Source organism: Sphaeramia orbicularis, chromosome 12 (assembly GCF_902148855.1).
Source record: "Sphaeramia orbicularis chromosome 12, fSphaOr1.1, whole genome shotgun sequence".
Lineage (NCBI taxonomy): Eukaryota > Metazoa > Chordata > Actinopteri > Kurtiformes > Apogonidae > Sphaeramia > Sphaeramia orbicularis.
The window spans coordinates 8892284-8919758 of NC_043968.1; the positions used below are offsets into that span (position 1 = coordinate 8892284).

Sequence of the window (27475 nt, forward strand, 5' to 3'; positions counted from 1 at the left end):
CAGAATGTGGAATCTAGCGTTAAAAATAAAATATATCCTCCTGAGACCCAGGAAAGTGAAAATTTGTAGCTTTTTTACATTAAACAATTGTCTTAATTGGAAACTGCATAATGCAACAGCTTTTTCAGATACATTTTAAAAATTATTCTTATTTATTTATTTTTTTTAATGGAATGTTCTTTGCAATGGACAGCATTTTTTAAGTTAAATCAGGGCTCTCAAACTCATTTTCTTTCAGGGGCCACATTCAGCCCAATTTGATCGTAAGAAGGCTGGACCAGTAAAGTAATAGCATAATAACCGCTAAATACCGACAACTCCAAATTTTTGTCTTTGTTTTAGTGCAAAAACCATCCATTAAATTATGAAAATACTTCCTTTTATAAACGATCCAAACAAAAAAGATGTGAATAACCTGAAAAACTGAAATTTTCAAAGAAAAATAAGTGCAATTATATCAATATTATGCCTGAACTTATCATTTCTACATGTGCATTATGGATCGGATCTACTAAAGTTGTTAAAATTGTGCGTAATTTTCTTTAGACATTTCAGGTTGTTCATATTTGTTCAGGTTATTCACATTTATTGTTACAGGGTAGTTTGTAAATGTAAATATTTTCATAATTTAATGTTATTTTTGCACTAAAAAAAAGAAAAAAAATTTAAGTTGTTATTATTTATAGGCATAATGTAATATTTTTTCACATCAAATCGAGAAGAAAATATGGAGTCATATTTTTGTCGGTTATTCTGCTGTTATTATTTTACTGTAGATCATATTGGTCTGTATACTGACTACCGTGGAGGTAGAGGATATTTTCAAAGAGCGACTGTGTGAGTTAGTGAAAAACTACCCTCATCAATATCAGCATTAGTATCCACATTAATATTAAGTCCTCTGTCATCACCATGTTTGTTATTACTGACTTACTTCGTCTTCTTCTCAAAAAACTTTAGTCTTCTTCGTGATATTTGGCAAGTATTGTTAATTCAGAGCGGTGCCCTCTGGTGGATTAATTGAGAAACGCTCATTCCAACACATTAAATGTCAGTAGGAGCACTTCGTTACAGTTGGGCTAAGGACAATGACAACTACAAAAGCACTCGGAGAGCGTAGGCCTCCACCAAGGCAGATAAGCCCCCCCCCCCTCCCCCACCAATCACCACCAAAATTTATTCATTTGTTCCTTGTGCCAGTATCAGCATTTCCTGAAAATCTCATCAAAATCCTTCCATAACTTTTTGAGTTATCATGCTAACAGACAGACAGACAGACAGACAACAAACAAACAAACAAACAAACAAACAAACAAACCCTGATGAAAACAAAACCTCTGCTGTTCCTCCTTCCTCTGTGATAATAAAGCACATTTTCAAAAGGAACTAAGAAGAACTAAGAACTGTAATGGTATTATTAAGTACTCATATTGGTACTCGGTTTTGGCATATGTAATGTAGGTACTTGTACTTGTACTCGGTCTGGAAAAAAGTGGTATCAGTGCATCCCTATAGAAAACAAGAGATGGCGAACAGCAGCTGCTGTTTCTAATGAGGGTGTTTGGCTTTATTACTTTGGCTGTTAACCTTCAACTGCCCACCAGAGTATCCTCATACCCAGCCTGTAAACACACTGAAACGCAGCATCTGCGGCTCCTAAATAAATAAATTGGTGTGGGGACACATTTTAAACCCTTGTTAAATGTTGTCAGTCTGTGGTTAAAGGCTCCGTCTCTGCTGTTTTCTTCGTCCACATTTATTTCCTCTTTTTATTTTTTATTTTGATTTTCTCCAACCTGTTGCTACAGCAGGAACATTTTTTTTTTTTCCCCACTTACTCATACCTGGTGCTTTTCTGCAGTAATGACCTTATCAAATATGAGATCGGTTACAGTAATTCACTCACTGCTAATCAGCAGAGCCAGCTGCAGTACTGTTCACTGAAAACACTGGCTCCAGATAGTACTATTTTTGATCCAGTTTCACAGAAAAGTATTACCCAAAGAGGTCTGATGATAAGAGCCCAAACGTGAGGAAAAAAACACAAAGGCACAGAACAAAGGGATTGCAGAGAGATCATTGAACAGATGAAAGACGGAGAAAAGTTAAAAAAAAAAAAAAATTAATGGAGATTTTCAGAAAAAGAAAGAGGAAGGGTAAAACTCGAGATGATATGTTGCACTGTACATTTGTGTGGGAGTAAATTATGAGGGGAAAAAAGATAGGGATTACGAGCTGATGTAAAACTCAGGTTGCTGTAACTGGGAGGTGACTGATGAATCACAGATGTGTCCCCTCTGACCCCACCTGCCTGCAGCTTCAGTGCACCTCGCTAGTGCTGATAGATGGAGCTACACAAAGAAAATGTGTTACATCTGGAAGAGACGCTTCAAAGAGACGTCCTTCCACTGCCGATCATAGTAAACACCCACTCAACATGAGCGTTGTCTTTTCCCAGAAGGATGTTGGTGAATCAGCACTGTTTGTAAACCTATTGTTCAAGTCTTTCCTTTCAAGTGAAATTCACAGTTAAACTCTTTTAACTTCTCAAAGCTGTGGTGAATACTATGTGACATTTCAATTGCTAATGTTAAACAGATTAACCCATAAAGACCCAGACATCCACCACTGAACAAACCATCTACTGATCTAAACTGTTTAATACCTGTTGATCCATTAATCCTATTAATACATGTAAATAATTGGTGTAAAATACAGTTTGTCATCAGATATGACCCATTTGGGACGTTCAAGGCTCTCTAGTTACTGTGGAAACAACCGTCATCTTCTACAACACGGTGTCAACATGTGGCCCGGGGGCCAAATCCGGCCGCCGAAGGGTCCAGTCCGGCCCTTGGGATGAATTTGTGAAATGCAAAAATTACAACTGATAATAAAAATCCTTTAGTTCAGGTTCCACATTCAGACCAATTCAATCTAAAGTGGGCAGGATCAGTAAAATACTATCATAATAACATAGAAATAATGACAACTCCAATTTTTCTTTGTAAATGTAAATATTTTCATGTATTTACACTAAAACAAAGTAGAATTTGGCAAAAAATGTGAATAACCTGAACAAATATGAACAACCTGAAATGTCTTATGAGAAGTAAGTACAATTTTACCCTATTCTGCCTGTTATTAACATGTTTTGTGTGTTTGTAGATCCACTGTGATCTGTAAGTTCTAATGTACATGTGGAAATGATCAAACTGAGGCAGAAATATTGTTAAATGACACTTATTTTTTCAGTTTGTTCATGTTATTCACATCTTTTGAAGGGATAGTTTATAGATATAAACCTTTTCATAATGTAATTTACTTTTTTTGCTCTAAAACAGAGAAACGTTTGGAGTTGACATTATTTATATATTATTATGCTATCATTTTACTGGTTCGGCCCACTGTAGACTCAAATTCAGCTGAATGTGGAACTGAACTAAAATGAGTTTGACAGCCCTGTTCTACAACATTAATTCACCAGTAAAACCCATGGAGTTGGATCAATGACAGTGGATGAAGACACTTGGTTTATGTTTCGGTTAATGTTAGATTTTACTGAAAAAGTCACTTTTTCTTCAGTTTTCTCTGTTTCTTATACAGTAACCCTCAACCTTAATCTAAGCTTTTCTGAACATCTACATAATCAGTGAATCAAATATAAGAAAATTCATGATTTTCACAGAAAAAATGCTAAATTCAGAGCATAATATTAGAGTAAATGGTGATAAATCACTGAAGAAAGGTTAAAAAAATTGAGAGAAAATTTCACTTGGGAACTGACACGAAAGCAGCAGTGGGTCTTTATGGTTAAATAGCTGAGTATCTGCCCTTACTTTGGCAATGGTTAGATTCAGAACAACAATCTAATGGAAACAACAAGGACTCAGGCCACTCACAGCTCATCAGATTTATTATTCATAAATTAATTATAGTTATGTATTTAAAAAATATTGACCAGATAAGCAGCTATGGACTTCCACCAGTTGAGTATTTGTCATAAATAAATCAGGGTCCTCTGATGTTTCTCATGGGCTCAGGTGTTGTTGTTCTTCCTCTTTGGTTCTGGCTATAGATGAGCAGGCCCATTAGAGCTGAGGAATGTTAATAAGCCCGAGTGTTTAGAAGACGTAGATGACTGGCTCTTTTTAGCAGCACTTTGATGAGCAGAGTGACACGATGTTGTGAAACTCACACTTGGATAGGCACGCAAATAACCACACGTATTCCCACACATGCATGTCCAGTACATATATGTGTCCCTATTCGATCATATATAGCACACATACACCTGTAGTTTGATGAGTGTACTGAAAATGGGCATATTTAAACTGTCAGTGTCCAATAACACTTTACTGATCTGCAAAACGCCTGCAATATATTCAAAACAGGGTGTCCCAAAAGAAGTATACACACTTTAAATAATTGTAAAGTAGGTGTTATTAAAATTAATTTAATTTTCTAAATGTAATAGAATTTCCGAACATCATTTAATTGTTTTGTCTGTTCTCAAACTGACGTCCGTTCTGATCCAGGCTCTGCTGACAACGCCAAGCAACGGAATCACATCACGAAACAATTCCCTCGGTATTTGCGTTCATTCACGTTCAAAGGCTGCTCTCAGTTCAGCGACTGTTGCAGGTTCTCATAGCGTAGATTTTGTCTTTTAGGGATCCACATTAAAAAAAAAACAAAAAACGTCTAGTGGTGTGAGGTCTGGTGAAACGCGGAGGGTATTCATCAAACCCCTCCGTCCAATCCACCTGTTTGGCAAGTTCACCAGACCTCACACCACTAGACAAAATATTAAGTTCCTTTATGCTGAAACCATTTCAATGACACTTACAGTTACTTTGTGAAATTTGTAAAAAAAAAAAAAAAAAAAAAAAGGAAAAAAATTGTTATGTAAAAAAAAAAAAAAAAAAAATCAAGGTCAATGAAGTTACCATATTTGGTTCTTTGCCCATTAGTGGCAAAGAATGTGTAAGTATATACATAAAAAAAATACAAGCAAAACGTGTAAGGTGGAAGGAACCATGGCTTTTAGACATTAGAACATCACTTTTAGAACCTTACAACAACATAAGTGCTGATCCAGACACCAAAGAGGTTCTCTGACTTAACCCATAAAGGCCCAATGTTACTTTTGTGGCAGTTCCAAAATAGTTTTTTTTTTCTATTATAGGGCATTCATATACTCTGAAATTCAAACTTCCAACCTTAGTGTGTTATTGGAAGACCTAACAAGACTTAACTTTTGTGAAATTTTTCAAATGTTTTAATGCCATGTAGAAAATCAAGGTCAGTGAAGTTACTGTATTCGGTTCCTTGCCGTAAGTGGCAAAAAAAAAAAAAAAATTAAAACATCTAAGAATTATATATTAAAAAAATACAAGAAAAAATACAATGTGAAAGGAACATGTATTTTAGAACATTAGAACATGTCTTTTAGAACATTACAACACAAGTGCTGATCCAGACCCTGTCCACATCCTCATTATCCTATCTCTGAAATTCAGAATTTCAACCTTAGTGTGTTATTGGACGACATAACAAGACTTTATTACGTTTGTGAAATTTTATATTTTTTTTCATTGTTAGTAGAAAATCGAGGTCAGTGAAGTTACCATATTTGGTTCCTTTCCAGTATGTGGCAAAAAAAATTAATAAATCCAAGAAATAAAGTTTAATAATGCAAGGAAAAAACACATGTAAGTCGAAAGGAACATGTATTTTAGACCAGTAGAACATGACTTTTAGAACATTAGACCAACATGCGTGCTGGTCCAGACCCCTGTCCACATCCAAATGACCCCTTTGAACATCATTCCTTACATTAGTACCATTACTTCATGGTACCGAACAAAGCAGGTCCACTCACTGTTCATGCAGAGGTGGACCTTACAGACCCTGGAGACCACATTGGACCTGTCCTCACTGTAACTATTGCTATCATTGTCTTGTAACGTGTGCAGAAATTACCAAAAGTAGTCACTTGCCCAATACATAATAAGGTCAAATTAAAGTAGAGGTTTCAGGTTAAATGATTGCCATGATAATCAAGCCTATTCTGCACAATTAGCCCTCTGATTGTGTATCGCTTAATTACATAAGTGCTATTAAGGTTAGTTTAAATTGTTTTGGACCATATAAAGCGTCACAGTTTCTAATCTGCCAGCCCTCAAATCCTGCAATAATATTTGAATTGTGCTGTTTTCAAAATGTCTGTGGTTTTTGGCAGGATTTACGACCAACCAGCACTAAATGTTTTTTTTTTTTTCTCTTTACTTTTTTTCCAGGGTTTTAATTGGTTCACCGCTGTCGGGCCAGCCGGCTAAACGGACCGGAGATGTCTACAATGCCCAGTGGGAAAGGGAGACAACACATGTATAAAGCTAGAGCTACCAAGTAAGGACATGTGTGTGTGTGTTTGTGGTGCATATGTACGTCTTTATGTCCCTATTGTACATTATCTGTTTGTACAACTGTGTGTTTACATTTATATATCTGACTGTCTCTAACTTAGAGGAAATGAGGGCCCACTACAACAGGAAGGCAATAAATAAACAAGGATTTTATAAGTATATTTCAATTTAACAGATAAACACAACTTTGCTCCCAGTCAGTCGGCCGCCAGCCAAGCCTCTGTTGACGTGTGGTCTGCGTCGAGGTCATTATCGTTAACAAAAACTAACGAAATGACTAGAAACTAGAGTAGAAAAAACATTTTCGTTAACTGAAATAAATAAAAACTATAAGTAAAAGAAAAAACCAATAACTAACTGAAACTGTATTGTGTGCTTACAAAACTAACTAAAACATATAAAAATTATGGATAAAATTCCCTTCATTTTTGTCTTTGTAAACGTTGGATTGATACAAAAGTGATTTGTTTCATTCGAGCAATTTTAGCTAGTGGCACCGTACGGTACTTGACGGTCCGTCACTTGTGGTTTCCAGTCGTCTTCTGGTCCCCACTCTACCTGGAAACATGGAGACTGAAGTTGGGAGAAAGCAGCAGAGTCCTGTCTGGGATTTATTTGAATACGACAGAGAAGAGAAAATATATGACGAAACTAAAATTAATACTAAAACTGAACTAAAACTAAGCATTTAGAAAAAAAAAGAAAACTAATAAAACTAGTAAACCTACTCTTAAAACGAATTAAAACTAACTGAATTAGAAAGAAAAAAAAGTCAAAACTAAATAAAACTAAACTATAATGAAAATCTCGAACTATTAGAACCTTGGTTTGCATGTTGAACCAGAAAATCCTTAGTTTGCCTTCAGATTCTACACTTACTCTCATTTTTAATACATGTCAACACTCAGCAGTACCACCTAACTGGAGTTTCCACCCACTCCCACTGTTAGGAACTTAATGATAATTTACTGGGAGACCTGAAAATGGTACTTAGGAGCTCTGACAAGACGCTGTTATCTTGGATGATTCACGTTGGGAAGCCTAAATCTCACAAACTGGAATTTAGTCTGGAAAATATCCACTGGGAATTGATTGTGAGTGGCAGCTGGAGCCAGAACATTCAGCACATGGCCGGGAGGAGTGGACATGTTGACAAAACCCATACTGCTATATTATACATTCAAAGCTGAGCACTGGACACTCACTATAGGCACTACTCAGTGGTTACATCACCTATTTCAGACCTTAACCCATAAAGACCCAAACAGCCAACTACTGATGTAAAATGTTTAATACCCTCTGATCCACCAATCCTATCAATCCATGTAAATAATGGGTGTAAAATGCAATTCTTCATCTTTTCATGGTCATCAGATATGACCCATTTAGACGTTCAAACAGACATGAATGTTCATGCCTTTGTTTCATGCGCGTGTTATTGAAAACCTGTACATACGCTCACTAAACTTAATCCAATCCATTGAAGTGGGCTTAAGAGGCTCTCATTCTGTCCTGTCATGAAACTTGTTGAGAGTTTTGTCAACGGCCTGAGATGTATTTGGCAACTCCTGATAAAATCTTTTGTGACCCGTCTGAATATCACAACCCAGTCACAGGACTCATCATGAACAATAACTGGAAAACAGAAGAAAGATTAAACCAACGTTAATTCTAATTCTAATTCTTCTTGCATTTGGCAGACGCTTTTTTCCAAAGCGACTTACAGGGGAAAACCAATTAAATCACTCAATCAATCAAATTTTATTTATATAGCGCCAGATCACAAAAAAGTTATCTCATGACACTTATATATAGAGTTGGTCAAAAACCAGACTGTAAGCCAATTTACAGAAACCCAACAGAATCCTCCAGGAGCAAACACTTGTGACTGGTGACAGTGGCGAGGAAAAACTTCCCTTTAACAGGCAGAAACATTAACCCTTTAAGACCCAAAAAGGAACTGGCGATCAAAACCATCTACTGATCTAAACTGTTTAATACCTGGTGATCCACTAATCCTATCAATACATGTCAATAATTAATGTAAAATACAGTTTGTCATCTTTTCATGGTCATCAGATATGACCCAGTTGGACGTTCAGAGGCTCCGTAGTTACCATGGAAACACCATCATCTTCTACAACATTGATTCACCAGTAAAACCCATGGAGTTGGATCAGTGACAGTGGATGGACACACTGGGTTTATGTTCAGTTAATGATAGATTTGCTGAAAAAGTCATTTTTTCTCACATTTTCTCTGTTTTTGATATAATAACCCTCAACTTTAAGCTTTTATGAACATCTACATAATTAATAAATTAAACGTAGGAAAATACCTGATTGTCACTGAAAAAACACAAAATACAGAAGATAACATTATAATAAATTGTCATAAATCTGGATCAGCACTTATGTTGTAATGTTCTAAAAGTGATGTTCTAATATTCTAAAATACATGTTCCTTTCACATTACATGTATTTTTCTTGTATTTTTTCATATATACTTGTTGGATTTTTACCTCTGCCAAAGAGGTTATGTTTTTGCCGGTGTTGGTTTGTCTGTCTGTCCGTGCGCAAGATAACTCAAAAAGTTAGGGATGGATTTGGATGAAAATTTCAGGAAATGTTGATACTGGCACAAGGAACAAATGATTAAATTTTGGTGGCAATCGGTGGGGCACTGATCTGCCTTGGCGGAGGTCTGCGCTCTCCGAGTGCTTTTCTATTTTTTTTTTTTTTTTTTTTGCCACTTACGGGCAAGGAACCAAATGTGGTAACTTCACTGACCTCTATTTTCAACAAGGCAATAAAAATTTTTGAAAATTTCACAAAAGTAAAGTCTTGTTAGATCTTCCAATAACACACTAAGGTTGGAATTTTAAATTTTAGAGTATGTGAGTGCCTTGTAATAGAAAAAAAAAACTATTTTGGAACAGCCACAAAAGTAACACTGGGCCTTCATGGGTTAAATGTATTCAGAGAACCTCTTTTGTGCATATTTAATGTGAAAATGGATGGTAAGTAAGCACTATAAACAGCCCACACAGGGACCACTCGTCCATTATACATGAGGTAGAGCTCATGGAGAAAACACTTTTTTTTTTTTTTTAATTAACCTGTAGGTTTTGCTCGGGGCTGCTCTCCTTAAGTATTATGATCTGTGGAAGTATGTTATAAAACACGCCCAATGACACACTCCTGCATTTTATTTGCTTTTTCTTCCAGCAGCATACAAAAATGCCAAACCACAATGAGTGAAGTGAAATCTGTGGTAATTGTGTTGTAATTGTAAATCGTGGTTCCTTCCGAACAATTAAACCGAATGGGAGTTATGCACAAGAAGCGTAAACAGAATTCAATGCGATGTTTACATTCTGCCCCGGAAAAATTGAATCCAGATGAGAAAAAAAAAACTTAATAGATTTGAATTTGCAAACTCAGCCTTCACTTCTGTGAGACACAAGCTGCAGTTGGTGAATGCCCATGTTTTCATAAATGTAGGCTAGAACTTTAATGATAAATTTACATTAAAGGAGTGATATTTTGCTTTTTTAAAAATGGAATTATGCATTTTAACCTCCTGAGACCCAAGAATGTCAGCAAAGTACCAGCTTTTTTGTTTTTATTAAATAAGTGCCTATATTGGGAAACATCATGATGCAACAGTTTTTCAGATGCAGTTTTTTAAATTTTTATGGGATGTCCTTTTGGGATGGACAGTTTTCTTTTCTTTTTCTTTTTTTTTGTATAAATTTGTGAAACTCTTGTCCACAAATATGGACAGATAACCCATAGCTGGGCCTGAGGACGTGAATTCAACTCCACACGTCCATCTTCAACCCTATTTCTGAGTAATGAACCCAGAAAGGTGGTTTGGAGCGCTGGCCCTTTAAATGCAAATGAGCCACTTCAGGCCCCGCCCCCTCCAGGTTGTTGTCTGTGCTACTCTTTCCCATTCAACCAACAAGTGAACATTTTAGGTAATCGACTCCAAGTTTGGAGATATTTTCAGTCTGGACTACAACCGCTGCTGCTGATAAACAATTATGTCGTACTGGAGAAATGTTCGTCTGAAGTCTGGACCGTGTATGTGCAAATGTGGTGACGTAACTAGTTATAGACGTAACAAATTAAGCAGGAATTAAAACAGGTTGTAGAAATCCATTCAATTTTTGCCAAAATTAATATAAAGATAGCTTTGACGCACTTGGAGGGTTCAAAGTCCTTTCTTTCTTTCTTTATTAATTTTTACACATTTATTAATTTTTTTTAATTATACATTTACATAAACATGTACATAGACATAAGGGACCCACACAGACACAATACAAAAAAACTAATTATACAACAAACCTCCAGACCTATTAAATACAAAAAAAGAGGAAAAATTTTAAAAAGCCACAACAACAACAACAAAAAACAACAAAATAAATATGGAGGGTTCCAGTTCAAACTGTATGAACTATTAGGGTCCAAATACACAAATAAATGAACCAAAGACTAATAAAAGTGGGTTTAGATAAACATGACCCCTTTAACGGTCAAACCCACACACATTAATTGTCAGGATCTGTGCCTGGGTGACTCTTTGCTCCTCCCTTTTGGTCATGGACCTGTGCCTGTGTGACCCTCAGCTCCTCTTTTGTTATAATCATTATCATCATCATACTCACCTGCTGGCGCTGCGTGGCTGCAGCCAATTACCATTGGCCTATTTAAGGATTAGGTTTGCAGCCATGCAGCGCTGGTCCATTACTCCTCTCTCCTTTCCATAGCCCGGACATTTGATCATATTCATCCACGGACTCTGACTCAGGTTTTGTATGTTTTTTTCCTATGGACTCTACTTTAGTTTTTGTATTAGGTTTTTTCGTTGTCTGGTTTTCATTTTTTTGTTAAAATAAACTTGTTATTTTTTCCCTTCAGTACTGTGCATTTGAGTCCTCTCATTTTCCCCCCTCGTGACATTAAGGTGCCATGTATTGAAGTGAATCTGCTGCAGTTAAAGGACTCATTCACAGAGGATGTTGTGCTAATATGCTAACTATAGTAATAATAACAATAATAATAATTATAACAACAATAGTTTTCTTTTGTTTTGTTTTTGTTTCTAATGATTCAGGCTTTTTACACATTTCAGCACACAGACTGGTCCATAATGAAACCCAGAGGCAGAAACCCTCAAAGTGTGTGTCTTTAATTAGGACCGATTTGCACACACACAGAGCTCTGTGCAATCACAACCACATTTCATAAATCTGTCATTTATTTGGGTTCTTTGGCTTCTCCAGTATTTTAGAACTATAGCACAATCTGTTGAAATTTCTGTCCAAATAAATGCCAGTGGTTAATTTCGCTTGGAAAGGTTTGAAACATCTTGTATTAATATCTGAATCTTAAATAATACTCAGGTGTCACTCACTGTAATATTAGAATAGATTTCACATAAGCAGTAGTACTGATGTTTTATTAGTGCTCACAGCTGACAGAAGTATCACAGACGACATGAAACCATAGAAGCATCTCTGAACTCCAGAAGAGGCTGCACATGGACACGAGAAGGATTTCATGCTTTGCATCATTAAACATTCATTTAGTCTCATTTAAAACTCACAAGCTTGAATGTTTTCTGTGGACATTAACTGCACCAATTAATTAATAGTGACAATCAAAGATACATTACATAAGGGTTTTTTGCCAAATTTATGAATATCAGCTAATTTACATTAATACAAAAGGTACAATGATGTCATTTATTTAATAATGCAGTTTAGTGATTTCCTTTGCGGCTCTGCCTTTTGCATGTCTTGCTTTTTTTTTTAACCTCATTTGCATTCGTTTAAAATCCTTTTTGTGTTCTGACCCTAAGTATCTAGAACAATAATACATTTTTGTGGGAATTCATAAATGCCTGTCCCTGTTTTAGGTTAAAAAAAAACATGAGTTACACATTAGTCCAGACCTTCCTTTGTTTCTTTTTCAGTTTTGTTGCGATACTTGTCTGAAGTCACAGTTCTTTCAGGATAATGCTTTCTTCTCTTTTGCTCCACAAAGCTGTTTTCAGTCTTCTGTGGTGGACAGACTCTATCATGGGGAGTGGGACCTCAGATCATGTCAACTATTCAATCAGATTCATGAGTAAATTAAACATTTATTATTATAAACCAGCTCAGTTTGGGTTTAGTTTTAATCAAATATGACATTTTGATGAAATTCATGGATTGGTCAATTTTCAGACATTTTAATTCTGAAGCCTTCAGTGAAGCACAGACACCTACACTTCTTCAGATAGACAGGATTTAATAAAAGAATATGAGGAGAAAAGATACATCTGTACTCACTCAAAACTAAGAAATAGAGCTTGGCCAGATTTTCATGAAATGCAACCATGTCAGACTTAAAACTAATGGTGTGCAAGTCACAACCACACTCTAATACATTTATATTACAGATTATTTGTTACTGTTACCCCCAATATTTGTATATATAAATACATATATATATATATATATATATATATATATATATATATATATATATATATATATATATATATATACACACAAGCGATAGTAGAGCCTTAGGACGGATAAGTTTGTGCCCTGAAGTACATGTGGACGGATAGATCAATAGATCAGTAAGTAATGCTACAGTCTACAATGTTCGAATCCCAGTAGGAACACCTGAATTTTTTTCAACATTTTCCAAGTTCAAACAGGGGGCGGCACTGACAACGCCGGTATATAAATCCATAATCGATAAAGCAGGGGTGTCAAACGCATTTTAGTTCAGCTCCACATTCAGCTAAATTTGATCTGAAGTGGATCGAACCAGTAAAATGATAACATAATTATATATAAATAAGGTCAACTCCAAACTTTTCTCAATGTTTTAGAGCGAAAAAAAAATTTTTACATTATGAAAAGGTTTACATCTACAAACTATCCTTTCAAAAGATGTGAATAATATGAACAAACTGAAAAAATAAGTGTAATTTTAACAATATTCAGCCTTAGTTTATTATTTACACATGTACATTATAACTTACAGATCACAGTGGATCTACAAACACACAAAACATTTAGTAACAGACAGAATATTGTTAAAATTGTACTTACTTCTCTTAAGACATTTCAGGTTATTCACATTTTTTGTGAAATAATATTTTGTTTTCGTGTAAATACATGAAAATATTTACATTTACAAAGAGAAAAATTTGAAGTTGTCATTATTTCTATGTTATGATGATAGTATTTTACTGGTCCTGCCCACTTTAGATTGAATTGGTCTGAATGTGGAACCTGAACTAAAAGGATTGTTAATGTCTTAGTGTAATTTTTGCATTTCACAAATTCATCCCAAGGGCCGGACTGGACCCTTTGGTGGGCTGGATTTGGCCCCTGGGCTGCATGTTTGACACCTGTGCGATAAAGTATTCAAACTAGTCATAATCGTTATCGTCCCTTGTCATTGCTGATCACAGGGATCACGCTAACTAGCTTCTGTAAAGCAGGGTTAGGGTTAGTAATGAGCATACGTCCATGTGGACAATGGACTGTCTTCTGCCGTCTGCACCCATTGGCTGAACACCAACAGGAAATAGAACTGTACAGATGCATTTTGGATTCCTTAAGGTCTCATGGTCTTGCTGTTTTTTGTTTTTTCATTTTAGCAATTAAATTATGGGTGAAAAGTGTGTTGTAATGCAAGCGATACTGAACATGTACCGAAGAAAATATTCCTGAAAATTCACTAGTAATCCCATACACTACTGTGTTACAGCAAAAAGTAATCCATTACTGTAATGCATTACTGTTGTAACGCATTACTCCCAACACTGCTTATAACTAATGGTTTTTGCTGCATGTCTTTTCCAAAGACAGAACAGACCAAAGTAATAAGTTGTTGCTAATAAGAGTCAGAGCTGGTTGAACATCCACAGGCCCTCATGGGGACTGTTAAAGAGCTCAGCTTCAAATTAAAACAGCATGGGACTGAGTGTGTAAAGTTTTTAAGAACATGTGGGTTCCTCTGAAAGAACTAAGTCATATCCAAAACATTGTCAAGTTGAAGAACAGTTTGTCATCCTAAGTTAATTTTAGCCATGTGTTGTGATTTCCTAAGTATTCAGTTCACATCATTACAACAGCTGAGGTGTTTGTGAACGGAACAGCCTGGGTTCATTTGTGTCCTATTTCTGTATAAATTCCCTCAGATTTCCCACAGTTTGGTAACGTAATGAAACGTCCTACATTCATGTCATCCATAACTACGTGTCCATGTTCAGTATATCTCAGCTCAGACGGATGAAGGAGGGTGAGCAGCTCTCTGTTCCTTTGGGAGAATGCAGTGGAGGAATTCATCCAGCTGGTCTTCCTCTGTGCTGCTCTGTGTTTGCCTGACTGTTTATTCATCCTTTTTTCCCTCCTTTTTTTTTGTAGAAAACACAACAATTCCCAACTTAAATGAAGTCAAAGAGAACATGACCATGGGAACCACATTAGTGACCAATCCCAGTGGAGGATTTCTGGTAAGCAGGAATTTGCTCTTTATAATCTTTAGCATGGAAGCACTCAGTAAACAAAAGGAGAACGAGCACTGAGCGTATTTTTAGACGCACAAACGTATATATTCACTAGACCTTTGGACTGAGTGGAAACAGTGGGCTTGACTCGCCCTGTTTCCCACTGAGGTTTGATGTTTGAGTGTAACAGGACACTGTGAATCAACTGTAGACACACATACACACACACACACACACACACACACACACACACAGTAAAACTAACTGCATGTACATGTATGAGTCTCACAGAGGGTTGTACTGGTCGTTAACCCACATATTTCTTTTGTGCATTATTTTACATTTTTGGCTTATATCAACAATAGGCAATAGAAAAGTTATAAATACATACAAACCCCTTTACAGGCATTTTCTAGAATACAGTAAAAACTAAAACCTGTCCATGGTTTCACTGAACAACTTGTTTGTTTGTTTATTTCGAGCATTTACAGAATACATGCAAATTCACAATTCCAAAAATCATTCATCTATACTCGAAAAGGAGTGGGAAGAAGACAAACTTCTTTAATCCCACCCCCATTCTCATCATCAAATAACTGAACATAATAGAATTTTAAATACTCACTCCTGTCCTGTGACTTCAAGCCAGAACAATGAACAAAATAGGCCCGTACCAAATTAGAATGAACTCATTTGAGAGTATTTACATTGTATAACCAAATGTGGGTGAAAATAGAAACAAAGTCCATTCCTGGTGGTGTTACCACAGGTAACAACTTAACTATGATTTATAAATATAAACATGTATATTCAGTCAGAACGGAGTTAAAGTAGAAGGAAGAGAAATGGAGAAAGTTTGCAGTTCCTATTGAAATATGAACAAAAAGAACATAATTAGGGGTTAGCGTTTTAAAGAGCCTGACACTGGTGGTGCTGATGGAAACTGATGAAGCTGAGGATGGGATGGCTTCAGAGGGTTAAACTAGGAGCAGGACTGGGGGGTGAAGGGATGGAGGACAGATTTAAAACAGCCATGATACAGGCATGATGACTGAATGACAGATGAGTGACTGAACACTCTCAAACGTTGACAGCTTGTGTGTGATTGGCTAACGGGGAATGTGTCCAGTTCTAATTTGATGAACACCGGCTGCTCTTTGAATTTAGAGATATTAGCAAACTAGGGTTGTGTTTTACAAAGATTCCTGACTTAAGTTTCAGAGACAAATTAGATTGAAAAGTTTATCACAGTTAAGTAACATTGTTCCAGTAGATTCCACAATTATCAGGTTCATTTATTCATGTATTATGTATATTTCTTTAATTATGTATATGTTTGTATATTTAGAGCTTAATATACAATTAATTTTTTTTCCTGTTGTATTGATAATATCTTTCCAACTACTTTAATCATACTTGAAGGGAGTGACTGTAACAGAGTAGAGGAGGATCAGTAACAGTCTTACATAGAAGTCTTATAAACAGTAAGACTGAACAAAAAGCATGAGTAATAAAATTATATGTAACACAATAGTAACTATGCCTCTGTGCCAACTGTTTTTTATTGTGTTGCTGGACTCACAATATCCTCCTAAGACCCAGCAATGCATTTTTGTCTTCTGTAGGGGACAAGAGTTTCACAGCTTTATTGAAAACAACAAACAAACAAACAAAAAAGCGCTGTCCACTGCAAAGGACATTCTATAAAAATGTTTAAAAAAAAAAAATGCATCTGAAAAAACTGTTGCATCATGCTGTTTCCAAAAAAGGCAATTATTTAATGTAAAAAGGGCAAAACTTGCACTTTCTTGGGTCTCAGGAGGATATAAATTTGTTCATATTTGCAAACAGATTTCAATTTTTACTGTCTTTTGGAAAATGTTCTAACTTTTCTAGGCATGGGGTTTGTACATAGTTACTCAACAAACTTCTTCCAAGAAATGTAGAAAATGTGTGTGTGAAGTTCCGATCCTGCACAGCTGTGTAACCAGAGCACGGTTGACTTAATGTGGTTGTCATCAGTGCTAATGTCACACTGAGAGTATATGGCCTTCAACACTACGCCAGTATTTATATGGTGTAATTCAACACATCACAATTAAAAGAACTCATATGACAGCTGACCCAAGGACGTGTCAGACCTAATGAATGAAAAACAAAGCGCTCTCTTAACAAATCAATACAATTAGCGACTTTCTCTGTGGGGCGTTCTTATTCAGGAAGATCTAAGAAAATGAGGTGAAGGATTGATAGAAGTTCTTATTACATCGTCCAGTTAATTGCTGGTAATTGTAAAGTCCTGCTTCCTCACAGGCCGAGTGCCTCTGGAGAAGGGATCTGCAGTGGGTTTTTAATAGTCCCTGAATAATCCACAGTTTGAGTCGTTCTTTCCTCTTGGTTTCTGTGTTCAGTAGCTCTGAACCTCCTCTCACCCATGATCTCATACTGGTGGAAAGCTAACCAGTCCCAGCCTGTGTGTGTTTTTAACCTTCTCAACCAACTAGACCAGGGCTGTCAAACTCATTTTAGTTCAGGAGCCACATTCAGCCTAATATGTTATAAAGTGAGCCGGACTAGTAAAATAATATAAATAATAGGATAAGAACTTATAAATAATGTCAACTCCAAAGTTTTTTTCTATGTTTTTGAGTGAAAAAAAGTCAAATTCCATAATAAAAATGTTTACATTATGGTGTCAAACCTTCAGGGCCACAGGTGGTAGATGTCTTTGGTCTCTTTTGAAATTCTTCCACACTATGTTTCAGAAACTTATATCTTTATAGCTCTGTCTAAGTTGTTAAGCTCCGCTGAATAAATGCACACAGAGTCAAGACAAAAGTCGGAGATCGAGCAGAATTTGAGCCGCATGAATTGTTTACTCCTACAAAAAATAAACACTGAGTTGATATCTACAGAAGCGACTGACTTTTCGCTCTGGAAGACCACTTTTCTATTGTCAAAAGTAGGTTGGGTTTAGCTACACTAAGAATAACGTCTGGCATGCAAATGAATACAGGTTAAATACTTTTGAATACAAATTGAATACTTTTGATTACCTGGGGAGGTGTTCCGGGCATGTCCCACTGGGAGGAGACCTCGGGGAAGACCTAGGACAAGTTGGAGAGACTATGTCTCTCGGCTGGCCTGGGAACGCCTTGGGGTCCCTCCGGAAGAGCTGGAGGAGGAGTCTGGGGAGAGGGAAGTCTGGGCGTCCCTGCTTAGACTGTTACCCCTGCGACCCAGCCCCAGATGAAGTAGAAGATAATTGATGGATGGATACTTTTGATGAAAATATTGTTTTTTTGACACTACAACATCTATGAACCGTACTTGAACATAACATAAACAAATATGAAGTATGCTGAATTGTACCAATATTCTGCCTCTTACTAAATGTTCTGTGTATTTGTAGATCCTCTGTGATCTGTAAGTTGTGATGCACATGTATAAATGATAAACTAAGGCGTAATATTGTTCAAATTGCACTTATTTTTCTTAAGAATTTTCAGGTTATTCACATTTTTTGTAAAAGGCTAGTCTGTAAATGCAAACATTTTTGTGTAGTTTTACTTTTTTTTTTTTTTACACTACAACAAAGGAAAAAATTTGTAGTTGTCATTATTTATAGGTTATTATGATAGTATTTTACTGGTCTGACCCACTTGAGATTGAATTGACCTAAAGTGATTCTAACATCCTTGATTGTTAATATCTTCAGTGTAATTTCTGCATTTCACAAATTCATCTCAGGGACCCTTTGGCGGGCCGGATTTGGCCCCCGGGCCGCATGTTTGACACCTGTGAACCAGACTGTTTAATTGTGTGTGTGTGTGTGTGTCCTCTTCTCCACAGGCGTGTGGTCCTCAGTACGGCTACATGTGCGGCCAGCAGCAGTACATCTCAGGTGTTTGTGCGAACGTCAGCTCTTCATTCCAGATCCTTAACTCTGTAGCTCCAGCAGTACCAGGTACGCAGCCCGACTACATAAGACACAACAGATCTGCACAGGATGTGACGTCTTTGGCACAAATTGCCCGTTGGGGGGTGGGGGTGGGGGGTAAGAGATTGTAATCTAACTTTTCACAGTAGTACCACCCAAGACCCTGACATTAAGCTCACCCTCCCTCAGCGAGCCAGGAGATTAGAGCATTCTTTTTAATGTAAACTTGTGTGCAATCCCATCCCATCCCATCCCACCACCAGCCCAGCCCAGCCCTGCTGCTCAGCTGTATGCCCAAGTTAGGAGACAGCTTACTGGGCCTGCACTGTGTTTCTGTGGAAGGAAGTGATCTAGAAAGAACCACAGTGTAAACATGCTACGTTTTTTGTCTTTCTGTTTCTGTTTCTCTTTCTTTTTCAGTTCTTTCAATATGATTATCTTTGCTGTTTTACTTCAAGTGTATTTTATTATTAGCAGAATTTTTTACATATGCAGCATCTAAAGTGTACAAGAAAACATTACATAGGAACAAGAACTTTGGCATCACAGTCTTCCAATGGGTCATTCTAGAGCAGGGGTCTCAAACTCAGTTTCTTTCAGGGGCCACATCCAGCCCGATTTGATCTCCAGTCGGCCGGACCAATAAAATAATAGCATAATTACCCATAAATAACGACAACTCCAATTTTTTTTCTTTGTTTGTTGTGCAAAAAAAAAAACATTAAATCATGAAAATACTTACTTTTATAAACTATCCAAACAAAAAAGATGTGAATAGCCTGAAAAAACTGAAATTTCTTAAGAAAAATAAGTGCAATTTTAACAATATTCTGCCTCAACTTATCATTTCTACATGTGCATTATGGATCAGATCTACAAAGACAGTGTTGTTCATCCATCAGTCTGGATGACAACCTTGAATTCAGTTTCTGTGGGTCCTGGAGTGGCTTGTTAGCGCTATTTTTGCCCTGAAATATCTGCCACAAAGACACACTAAACACTTAGTAACAGGCAGAAAATAGTTCAAATTGTGCTTAATTTTCTTTAGACATTTCAGGTTGTTCATATTTGTTCAGGTTATTCACATTTTATTGTTATAGGATGGTTTGTAAATGTAAGTATTTTCATAATTTAATGTTGTTTTTTGCACTAAAACAAAGACAAAAATTTGAAGTTGTCATTATCTAACTGTAGGCATAATGTAAAATTATGTTTTTCACATCAAACCAAGAAGAAAATATGGAGCCATTATTTTTTGTGGGTTATTATGCTATTATTTTACTTGGGATCATATTGGTCTGTTTTGGAACCTGAACTAAAATGAGTTCCACAGCCTTGACTGTGGAATTTTTGCACTTTGCACATTCATCCCAGGGGCTGGATTGGAACCTTTGGTAGGACGCATTTGGCCCGCATGTTTGGGACCCCCGTTCTAGAGGTCGACCAATATATCAGCTGGCCAATATATCGGGCCGCTATATCGATTTTTTTCAATATCAGCCATCAGCCTTAAATTTTTTTATAAAGCCAATATTTGATCAGTAGTAAAAATGTTATTAGATATTTGATCAGGCACCTGTGTGGGCGGCACTTGAAGGTCAGTAAATGTTAAAAGAGTACCATGTGTATGTGTATTAATAATTTCATTTATATTACTGCATAAAAATATAAATTATCTGAGTGTTTCAATTGTATTTTATGGTCAATGTGCTTTAAAAAAAAATAAATAAAAAATTGGCCCTAAATATCAGCCTCTAAAATCAGCTGTAGATATCGGCTATTGGCTGACCAAATTTTTTAAAAATCGGCATCAGCCTTAGAAAAAACCCATATCAGTCGATCTCTACGTTATTCCACACAGGATGCTTGCCCAGGTCTTGAAAGTCTTAAAAAGTATGGACCTTGAAAAGTCTGGAATTTTGTGTGAAAGTCTTAATAAAGTACAGAAAAAAGTTTCTCTCATACTTGAATTTTAGAGTATGCTCAAAGGCACATAATCTGATAAGATAAGAAATGCCCAAGGAAAGCATATAAAAAACTGGATATGATTTCATTAACTAGTCAGTACTGGAATGATTCTAGTGAAACTTGTTTGTATGATATCCATGCATATGTTTTGAAAATGTTTCTGTCAGTAAAACATAATTTATTGCGAAATATGCATTCATTCATTCCTGCATTTATGAAAATGAACTTTTCTACTACACATAACAGGTACAGTCTCAACCAAAAAAGTAGGAACACAAGTATGAAAGTATATAAAGTCAAGGTCTTGGCAAAAAAAAAATAGCAGTTTTGAAAAAATCTGGAATTTTATTTTGGATAAAGAGCAAACACCATGTCCACAATGACCCACTGATTGTATTTAGTAATTATTTGTTTGACATCTTCTATTCATCAAACTTGTAAAAAAAAAAAAAAAAACGTACTCCCTGGAACTGATTTTTCCCAAACTTTTTTTTTTTTTTTTGTCTCTTAGAACCCAACCTTTCAAACATACCAAACCTCTGTGACCCAATTCACAAAATGTCTGGTCTATAGATTGTGGAACTATTTGCTTAGTTAAATCCAGTGAATGTCTCCAGTAATCAAAACCAAAGGTGGTGCAGTGAAATATTGCATGTGCGACTTTTTTTTTTTGGGTTGGCCAGTGTATAATAACCCTCAACTTTAATCTGAGCTTTTATGGACGTCTGCGTAATCAGTAAATGAAATATGGGAAAATACATGATTTACCCAGAAAAAAAGTCAGAATAAAGAGGATAATATTACAGTAAATGGTAATAAATCACTTAAGTAAGGTTTATATATATATATAGAAAAACTCATATGGGAAGTGCCACAAAAGTACCACTGGGTCTTTATGGGCTAATGGAGTTGAGTTTTACATTGTAAACACCTTCTACTTTCTGTATTTAAAATGTGGATAAGACACAATCCAAACTGTACCATGGTTCATATGTTTCACTGATGTCCTGACTGATGTCCAGGGGGCTGCAGTGAGTTGGAAATGCCATTGTTGAGTTATTATTAGATTATACATGCCCTTGTTTCTTTACAGAGTGTGAAAAGGAGCTGGACATTGTGATAGTTTTGGATGGATCCAACAGTATCTACCCCTGGAGCAGTATCACAGATTTTCTGGTCCGCTTCCTTGGGAATATTGTGGTCGGACCTAAACTCTCACAGGTGAGCAGCTTTAAAGGGCTCATATTTATCTAAACCCACTTTTATTAGTCTGCGGTTCATTTATTTGTGTATTTGGACCCTAATAGTTCATACGGTGCTGCAAAGCTATCTTTATATTCATTCTGGCAAAAAAATCAAGTAGATTTCTACAACCTGTTTTAATTCCTGCTTAATTTGTTATGTTTTAGAACTAGTTACGTCACGGCATTTGTACATATAAGGTCAAGACTTCCGATGAGCATTTCTCTGAGTACGACATAATTGTTTATCGGTAGTGGCGGTTGTAGTAAAAACTGAAAATATGTCCAAACTTCAAGCCAGTTACCTAAAATGTTCAGTTGTTGTTTGTATTAACAACCACAAGCAGCTGAACGGGACAGAAAGCACGGTAAGCAACCTGGACTGGGCGGGGTCATGTGCATTTAAAGGGCCAGTGCTCCAAACCACCTTTCTGGGGTCATTATTCAGAAATAGGGTTGAAAATGGACCTGTGGAGTTGATTTAATGAAGAATTCAGACCTAAGCAGAGCATTCACAGTTTATGGAGACCACAGGGAAATGTGGGAAAATGCATAATTCCATTTAAAAAAAGCAAAATATCACTCCTTTAGTTTATGTTTATGTTTATGCATTTGGCAACTTCCTGATGATTCAAGCCATTTCCAGCTAAGTTGGCAAATTAGTCATCTTGCCCAGTTCTCTGGAAGAATGAAACATTTCCCATTAAGTCAAACTACAGCTGTTTTAAATTTCCTATTGAATGATTTATTCAGCAATTCATGATTAACCCTTTTGGTGCTTGAGGTTTGTTTTTTTTTTGTTTGTTTGTTTTTTTCAGTTTTGATATCATGATTTCGAAAAGCTGTCTGTTTCATTCATGTTGCTAGATAGACAGACAGACAGACAGACAGACAGACAGACAGATAGATAGATAGATAGATAGATAGATAGATAGATAGATAGATAGATAGATAGATAGATAGATAGATAGATAGATAGATAGATTAATCCCCAAGGGGAAACAGTCACACCACATCAACAAGAAATAAATAAATGCAGAGTGTAAATAGCTAAGAATAAGTTAGATTAATTAATTAGAATTGCTTGTTGCAATATTGCAACGTTGGCATTTAAAGGGTTAATATGTTAATCAGATTCTAACAAACCATCATTTTTATGTTGTTCTCAGTTACAACTAGTAATTTCACATCCTTGTTTTTTTTTTAATTTTTTTTTTTTTTTAAATATTCAATAAAAAAAGTCTTTAAATGGTATTAAATTTGATATGTTGAGTCTTACATTATGTTGCCATAAACTATAAACCATAAACAGTATGGACTTCCACAATCAAGCAGTTTTAGTGAAGCAGACCCTCACACTCTTCACACACACACACACACACACACACACACACACACACACACACACACACACACACACACAGTAGACAGAAGTCACAAATTTTTGATAATGTGGCTGTGAAATAGGCTCTGAAATAGGCATTCAGTTCTGTTGTAAGTAGTCTGAAAAAGGTGTTTGTCTTGGTAGTTCTTCTGGGTTCAACTGGACTGGTTTAGCTCTTTTGAAAACGTTTCGTCCCTCATTCTAGAGACTTCTTCAGTTTAGTTTAACTGAGTTCAGCTGAAGAAGTCTCTTGGATGAGCGACGAAACGTTTTCAAAAGACCTCAACCAGTCCAGCTGAACCCAGAAGAACAATGACTTGGGCAAATGAGAACCTACACAGACGTCTGAAGAAGTCTTAAATTTAACTGGTACAAACCTGTAGGAACCCTGTAAATACCAGCGTTAAACATCAGGTTGTGGAATGGATAAATGTTACATAAGCTTAGACTGACATGCAAAAAAAGTAAAAGTGAAGGAATATATTATATGTTGCCAACTCACTTTTTCACATTACATTTGATGACTTAAATGCCCTCCATTAAAGGAATTTTCCACATCTTGGCGCCAGCTTTAAGAATAACTGTAAATTGTCCTCCATAAAGCAGACTTTAGGAACTGAAGACGTTTTAGTCATTTCAGCTTCCTCAGTTATACCTTGAATGTATTTCTGTCCGCTGGTCTTGGATCGCTCTGTGAATTGGTGGTTGGTTTTTATTATGGTTACATTGATCTGGCCTGGAGCTGGTGGAGTTTTCCAGAGGGAAACGCTGGAAAGTCGTCTGGCTGTGGATCCCAGCGGTTGGAAGTCACATCTTCCATGGCTGCTGAAGTCCTGGGCTCACTGTATAAAGAACATTGTGTCATATCACTGCTATAACAGAGCCAGCCACATCCTCTGCAGAGCGACTGGGAGGGGGACGGCACAAAAAAGAGGATGGAAGAGGATAGAAAAGAGGAAAAATAAATGAACTGTTGAGTGGGGTTTATTAATAAAAACCTGTGTCTGTGTCAAGGTTATAATAGTTTTAGATTTTTCATTACAGTTTAGTTTTAGTTAGTTGTGACTTTTTTTTTTCTCTAATTCAGTTAGTTTTACTTAGTTTTTGGAGCAGGTTTGCTAGTTTTTATTAGTTTCTGTTTTTTTCTAAATGCTTACTTTTAGTTTAGTTGTAGTTTTTTTAATATCTTTTCTCTTCTTCTCTGTCGTCGTATTCAAATAAATCCCAGAAAGGACTCTGCTGCTTTCTCCCAACTTTAGTCTCCATGTTTCCAGGTAGAGTGGGGACCAGAAGACGACTGGAAACCACAAGTGAACACAAGTGACAGACCGTCAAGTGTCGTATGGTGCCGCTAGCTAAAATTACTCGAGCAAAATTAATCAATCAATCTGATATTGACAAAGACGAAAATGAAGGGAATTTTATCCAGAATTTTTATATGTTTTAGTTAGTTTTGGAAACACACAATACAGTTTCAGTTAGTTATGTTTTTTTCTTTTAATTCTAGTTTTTATTTTTTTCAGTTAAAGGTGCAGGAGACTTTTGTGACCAATTTTTCATCAGATCTGTACAACCTCAGTCATATCCTCAATATCACAAATCTGTAAGTCTTTCTGTGATTACTACCCTGAATTTCTTGCATTACGGTGAACAATTTTGAAGTGCCCTCCACCAAACGCTGCAGGTGGCTGCACGAACCTCTGTTTCCCACAATGCACGTCATGACAAAAAAACTCCTCAGATGCCCGAGTTCCCTCCCGGCTCTGTTTGTAAACACATGGTTTGTTTCTGGTGGATGGAACTAAGATACTGTTCACTGTAATGCAAGAGATTCAGGTGAGTAATGACAGACAGACTTACAGATTCATGATACTGAGGATATGACTGAGGTTTGACAGATCTGATGAAAAATTGGCCACGAAAGTCTCCCACACCTTTAACAAAAAAGTTTTTTCAATTCTAGTTTTCATCATTTTGTTAGTTTCGTTAATAATAACCTTGGTCTGTGTATTTTCCAGGTGGGCATCGTGTCATATGGTGAGACTGTGACTCACAACGTAAACCTGAGCCAGTTTGACAACACTGCAGATCTGGTCAATTTTGTCAGAGAGCTTCCTCAGCAGACCGGCACCAAGACCATGACCTTTAAGGGTATCGATACTGCCAGGTAACGAACATCATTACAAACGGTGCTTCTCTCACTCATCACTAGTCGCTTTTCCATCGGATGTGTGCGCAAAACTTTACTGATATTTACTAAATGTCGAAAAAACACGTGCGTGTAATGTCGGTTTTTCCATTAAATCACAAATGCCATGATTTGCTTATTTATTATCGCGAGATGACGCGAGAAGTCTTTCCATAAGCATGGCAATGAATGTAAATATGGTGTTGATTTACAGATATATTTATTATTATTATAGATTACCCCTCTATCTTGTACTAAATTGAAAATGACTGGGTTTCCTGGTGTGTCCACACGTACCGTGACATGTTTCTTCTTCTTCACTTGTTGTAATGTCCGTCAACATCCATTTTTTTTAATTCAAATGTTCATATTCTATTAGTTCATAACTAACATCATAACATTATTTTTGTGCGATCCCAACAAAGGAACTAACACTTTAATAAAAGAGTGTTAAATAATAATAAATAAAATATAAACAAACAAGAAAAACAAAAATGAACCTCCACAATATCTGCATTTGAATAATACCTAAAAATATCGATACAGTATTGTGAAATGAAATATCGCGATATATTGCAGAACTGATATTTTCTAACACCTCTAAATGCAGAACCAGAATTTTAATCAGCTCTTTGTGGTCAGGAATGGTTCTGCTGCCATTTAGTGGTATTTCAGTTGGCCTGGATGATATACTCAGTGTATAAAAAGAAGCCGTCGAGGAAGTGAAACTACCGTACTTTCTGGACTATAAACTGCACTCACCCCATCTCCAACGTCTCACCATCGCTTCATTGATGCCAAGCTTACGTGCAGCAGCTCTACAGGGGTTGGACAAAATAATGGAAACACCTTAAAAAATCAACAAAATATAATTTAATATGGTGTAGGTCCGCCTTTTGTGGCAATTACAGCCTCAATTCTCCGAGGTATTGATTCATACAACTTGTGAATTGTTTCCAAAGGAATTTTAAGCCATTCTTCAGTTAGAATACCCTCCAACTCTTTTAGAGACGATGGCGGTGGAAATCGACGTCTTACTTGAATCTCTAAAACTGACCATAAATGCTCAATAATGTTGAGGTCTGGGGACTGTGCCGGCCATACGAGATGCTCAACTTCATTAGAATGTTCCTCATGCCATTCTTTAACAATTCTAGCTGTATGGATTGGGGCATTATCATCTTGAGGTGAAGGTGTTTCCATTATTTTGTCCAACCCCTGTATTTCCTTCTTCGTCAGCCAGATCGTTTATTAACCGAGAAAACATAAATTAGCCGCATCATTTTAGAGCCGTGGGTTCACAGTGTGTGGAAAAAAGTAGCGACTTATAGACCAGAAATTACAGTACTCTTCATTCATTTATGTATTTTTTTTTACATGAATTGCATCTGTGAGCAAGTTGTTTGTCAGTTATAGTCGCTCATTTACTTGATTTCTTGTTTTAGAAAGAGGATTCAGATGCTGTAATTAGTGAGCGGATCTTTGATTGTGTCTTACTAATCAGGAAGGAAGCCTTTATGCCGGAGCGTGGTGCTCGAGTTGGGGTCAAGAAGGTCATGGTGACTGTGACTGATGGAGAGTCACATGACTCCTTCGACATGGGGCGGGTCATTGCAGGCTGTGAAGAAGATAACATCGAGAGGTTTGGAATTGCTGTGGGTACAATATATCTTCGTTTTTCTGACAAAACTCTAACATTTACTGTCTTTTGTTGTTTCACACAGAAAGTTAGGCTGAGTAAAAAGTCCAGAAAATTTAAATTACACTGGCACATCACAGGCAAAAAAGTGAAGTCGACCT

General features: G+C 36.5%; 1 protein-coding gene across 1 annotated transcript in view; it reads left to right on the forward strand.

Annotated features, from left to right (window-relative positions):
- itga1 (integrin, alpha 1) overlaps window positions 1-27475 on the forward strand; it is a 180285-nt gene that overhangs the window by 100710 nt on the left and 52100 nt on the right. Inside the window, exons 7-13 of the mRNA XM_030150240.1 lie at window positions 1862-1930; window positions 6353-6411; window positions 14872-14960; window positions 18807-18921; window positions 21956-22083; window positions 25506-25654; window positions 27180-27330. Of these exons, the coding sequence (XP_030006100.1) occupies window positions 1862-1930; window positions 6353-6411; window positions 14872-14960; window positions 18807-18921; window positions 21956-22083; window positions 25506-25654; window positions 27180-27330 (760 nt within the window). The remainder of the gene's footprint in view (window positions 1-1861; window positions 1931-6352; window positions 6412-14871; window positions 14961-18806; window positions 18922-21955; window positions 22084-25505; window positions 25655-27179; window positions 27331-27475) is intronic.